At 44.3% G+C, this 5,073-nt stretch overlaps 1 protein-coding gene across 1 annotated transcript; it reads right to left on the bottom strand.

Moving 5' to 3' along the window:
* Window positions 1-2,046, bottom strand: KBTBD13 (kelch repeat and BTB domain containing 13). The gene has a single exon (XM_083179779.1). It carries the CDS (start codon window positions 2,044-2,046, stop codon window positions 667-669), a length of 1,380 nt encoding a protein of 459 aa, XP_083035905.1. The 3' UTR covers window positions 1-666.
* Window positions 2,047-5,073: the final 3,027 nt, after the last annotated feature.

Here is a 5,073-nt window from a genome sequence, read left to right as displayed (position 1 = left end):
TCCATGCCAGGAGCAGACATTTGATAGCACCATATTAAAACAAGGTGATATCTTTGAACATTTTAAATTTAAATGAAAAAAATACAAATAAAGAATAAAAAAGTAAAAATAGAATCCCTTTTACAGGTGGCGTAAAACTGCATACCTACTGTACTTCAGATTTTTAACCGTTTACCTTACTATCCATCCCTTTAAAAGAGAACACTCATTTATGACACAGGTTGTACAGATTTTATGAGTGTTCCGCTTTAAAAGAATAGTATGGTTTGCTTAGGTATATTTAAAATAATCCCAGTCCCCCGAATCTTACTTATATGGCATTCAGCATGTAGGATGTCCGGTCCCACAACACCTAGCATGAGTCCATCACTGCTCCCCTCGTTCCTGCATGCTTGGAGGACAAAAGAAAGTCCAGGCTGGCCTGAGGGAGCATAGTCCAATAATATGTCCCACACTTTCCTCCATCCAGTTGAACAGGTTTATATTTAAAGGAGTTGGAGGAAGCAAGAGTGAGGGGAGCAGCTGAGGGTGCTCACAGGAGGGTTGGGTACGGGATCCCGACAATGAAGCTGCCGACGGTCAATGTGAGGACTCTGAATGAATATGCCATTCTAAGGCATTGCTGATCTGTACAGTATGTATGTGATATAATGGAGTGGTGCTCAGTTATAAGAAACTCTGGTGAGGATTCTTGTATAATTTTCTGGCCATTAGCTTTGTCTTGGTGGGCAGCCTCAGGAAGAATGTATGCAGAGAGCCTCCTTTGTTGAATCCAGCCTTCTCCTTAATTGGCTTCCAGCTATGAGCATCTACCTTGTACAGCAAGGTCAACATCCTGTTCAGTGTAAAGACCGTGTCTCCCCGTATCACTGCTGTGAACAGAGCACCTTTGCTATTAACGTATTGCCCAGAGAGGGTTGTCCACTGCTGTGTGCTGAGGTTAAAGTTCTCCAGTGTGCAACGTAAGAAGTCATCGGATGGGCCATTTCTCATGACATAGAGGTTGTCTCTGTGTCCCACCATGCAATGGCCATAGCTTTGCGCTCGCCTTATTGAGGACACAGGAATTAGGTCGTCCTTCCCTGTATCATATTCATAAATGATGGTTGTGTCTTGTGGTTTCCAGAGACAAATGAAAATCCTTCCCATAGCTTTGGCAGCAGGTGGGCCTGCTGTCGGCTGAGGTAACTCTTTGCCAAAACACCAGGTCTCGGACGATAGAGAGTATTTCTCCACAGCAACCACCGGAACTCTCTCATATTCCCCTCCAAAGGCATATAGATGACCCTCATGTCCCACTAGTGTCACCTCATATCGAAGCTGATGTGGACAAGCGAACTCACTCCAGCTGTGGCTGTCTGCATCATAGCAGAAGCTTTTCTCCACCACTTGTTTGTTTGCTCCACGAGCACCACCCACTATGAAAACTTTATTGTTTAATGTGGTTACACCAGCTAGAAAAGTGCTGGCATTGTCTGGAATACAGCCTAGGCTTTCCCATTTGTTCTCCTGCTCATTTAGAAAGCACATTGTTCGTGACGTGTCTTCTAGGAACTCCAGGGTGGGAGTATGGGCGCCTACTGCCACAAAAGTGCTAGGAATAAGTGAATCCACATACTGGACAAGCTCAGCAGGCAGGCAGCTTATATCCTCCTCCAACTGTTCATAAATATCTCTAATGTACAGGGCCGCAGCATGGAACAGGTCAAGTAGTCCATAGGTGGCAGCAGCTTCATACATTACTAGACAATTGTCTAAATCAATCAGGTTGACCAGGTGCTTGCTAAGGAGCTCGACTTGTAGGAAGGCCGCACACTCCACAGCTTGCATGATTTCTTCACAGCTCAAGCGAGGCCTCTCTCCTGCAATTACCCTGAGAGTAATCAGAAAGCCCATTGCACCCAAGTTGTGGAGCTGAATTTCATCCTGGGTGCTTTCCCTCATTCCAGACTGGAAGAGCGCACGGAAATATTCACTGTGCTCCATCAGCAGGTCCTTGTCTGTTGCAAAAACTGTTTCTTCCACTTTAACATCGAGCTTGGTCATTTTGGTAGACTATAAGAAGCATGAGTGTGTCTGGAGTTCTTTTCCTTTTCCTGTCCAGCAGGTTATTGCCTTTGCCTCGGGACATCTAACATGTCTCTTGCTAAATATAGCACTGCTCATGTGATTGTACATGCCAGACATAGCACACCGTGCAATACATCTGACAAGGCAGCCACAAGTTCCAGATTTCACTCAATGAGACTTAACCTTCAACTAATATGATTGCAAGACATGCAGAGCAGTGTCCTGAAGCAGCATTGTGTAACACACAAAGGGCCAGATCCACTAATCTTGAAAAAGTGATAAAATGGAGAGTGATAAACAACCAACCAATCAGCTTCTGCCTGACATTTTGCAAACACAGTCTGTGACATGGCAGGTAGGAGCTGATTGGCTGGCTGTTTATCACTCTCCATTTTATCACTTTTTCCAGCTTAGTGCATCTGGCCCAAAGGCCCTTATTCTGTTGACTCGCTTAGCCACGAATTCGCACCTGGACCAACGTTTTGCGTATGTGCATGTGCCGCAGCATATCCCAGCCTAGCGACCAGGGGTGGAGAGGGGCGTGGGGTGCCGGCCTGCGCCATTAACATATGTGAAAGCCAAGGGCGTATCTACCATAAGGTGCAATGGGTGCAGCTGCTATGGGGCCCAAAGCTGAAGGAGGCCCATCTTTACTATCAAAGTAATATTTTTTACATACATTTATCACCATTAATTGCTAAATAGGGGGCCCTTAAAATCTTTTGCTATGGGGCCTACGAATATCTAGTTACGCCCCTGGTGAACGCCCAGCGTTTCATGGGCATTTCCATGAAAAAGCTGGGCATACACATGCTAATGTCTCCATGACGCACGTGCAGGGGGCGGACAGCTGACATAACCGGATGTCAGCTGCCTGCCCAATTCCCTGCAATTCCCCACGCATATGTAAGGGTGGTCTGGACCACCCTTACATATACATGCGCCTTCACCATCATTCAATGGTCAGCGACCATCGAAAGATGGGGGAGGTTCCCACTGGCATGCAAATGGATGTTCATGCAAAACATCCATTTGCAAGCCTTGCGAACGCATTCCGTGTGTGAATGGGTGGTGCCAACTAACCATTCGCAAGGCAGGGTTAGTGTGACTCGCAAGGATGCGAGTCAACCTGAATAAGGGCCAAAGTGCTGATCATTGTCACGTCCTACATACTGACTCACTATTGCCCCTACTATCCAATTCACGTGAACCAATAAAGATGTTGTATAAATTCAGATTACTTTAGTTTACTTTTTTTACATGTCTCTGTCACCTTCTACTGAATACATTGACAACTTACTGGCTTTCATCTGTGTCTTTCAGCTATGTACACACATAGGGCGAGATGTACTAAGCCTTGAAAAGTGATAAAATGGAGTGATAAACCACCTGCCAATCAGCTCCTACTTGTCATTTCTCAACCACAGCCTGTGACATTGTAGTTACGTAAAGAGTGGATGTCCAGAAGGGGGGACAAAGGGAGAACAAAACAGTTTTTTTGGGGCACGCTTATTACAAATAGAAAGATATAGTATGCAAAATGATTAGATTAATATATAACTTTTAATGGGTTTCACTTAAAATAAATATGCGCGTCAGATCAGCGGCGTCAAGAATATGAGAGTTGCGGACAAATTGATAACATGTCAATTCTACAAAACAAATGATAAACAATAGTATAATTATTTACTATAATAGTAAGTCACGATCACTATTGATTGGCGAAGATTTTTCCACCTAGGGGACCACCCCCAAATTAGGTTGAACGTCTGAAAATTAGGTAGATAACATACAATATGGTATGATGCAAATGGGTATTACTGATAGGTGTAGGTACCTGCTACCAGTTTTGAAGGATGGCGGGAGAATAAGGATAGAACAGTGGTCTTTCCTGAGGTACCTGATGTTGTGCGGTCACCTGTTACTGATACGACACCAGATATTCCCCATCAGTCACCCAATGGGTACTGATCTGGCCAATAACTGTTTAGCTGCTGAGATCAGACGAGATCAGGCGGCTCAGTAATGTATGGTCGTATACTCTATCTGGCGGAACAACACAGGGATGACATGTTGGACCGACAGTCACTTCTGCTTTCCAGGGACAGTAAGAGACCACAACCTGTTACATGAAGTATTGCAGGATGGATCTAGTCTGACTGAGGATGAGAGAGTGATGAGTAGAAGAAGTGACAGATACTGAGATTATTGCAACAACCAGGTCCTTCTACTATCCTCCATCATATAATAATATCAGATGGGGGTTGAGAGTGATGACCCGGTAGTGCTCAGCTCAAGAAATAGAGGACCGAAAATTGGTGTGGAGGAAGGTAGGATGTTGGGGCCTGGGCAGAAGGATGAATGTGCCCCCCTATTCGGTAGGTCTAACTGGTGACATGAGGGAATTACATGAACACCAGAGTAGATTTGGGGGTTGTGTGGTACATTTCTGTGTTGAGTCAGTCACAGAGGGACAGTAAAATAAAAAAAATCCAAGTCCCAGAGCAAGTGCACTGATGGTGACAGAAATACAGTGACAAGTAACACAGAAAATGGATTTGGAATGAATTATATGACCAAAGTTATCCTATGCATACACAGTTTGCTGCGTTGGATATTCAGTTCGAAAATCAAAATAGAGTAATTACTGCTGTGCTGGTATTTACCCAATATAGGCAGCAACAATGAAAAACAGTGATACAATAAGGAATGGTTAAGCACAAATGCGTCTCAGGTTACAATGCGAGTGGACTCCGTGATGTGCTATGAAATTTGTGAACACAGACATAGATATCACTCTGCTAATTAAATACACGTTTAAGTAGGCACACAGGTGAGGGAACTGAGAAGGTGTCCCTATTATCGTGTGCTATTAGCAACCAGGTTATCGCTCTGCTAGAAAAACAGGAGGGTTAAGTATGCACACAGGTGAGGGAACCAATAGGTGTCCCTTTTATAGTGTGCTGTTTACACTCAAGTATTTATGGTATGGATCATAGCATA

The sequence above is a fragment of the Crinia signifera genome, chromosome 4 (genome assembly GCF_055691185.1).
Source record: "Crinia signifera chromosome 4, ASM5569118v1, whole genome shotgun sequence".
In the NCBI taxonomy this organism is placed as follows: domain Eukaryota; kingdom Metazoa; phylum Chordata; class Amphibia; order Anura; family Myobatrachidae; genus Crinia; species Crinia signifera.
The sequence above is the reverse complement of the archived record's forward strand: the minus strand, read 5'-3'. Positions and strand labels throughout refer to the sequence as shown.

What these genes read in the sequence shown, in the direction of transcription:
- KBTBD13 (XM_083179779.1), bottom strand. Translation starts at nt 2,046, where the DNA reads ATGACCAAGCTCGATGTTAAAGTGGAAGAAACAGTTTTTGCAACAGAC.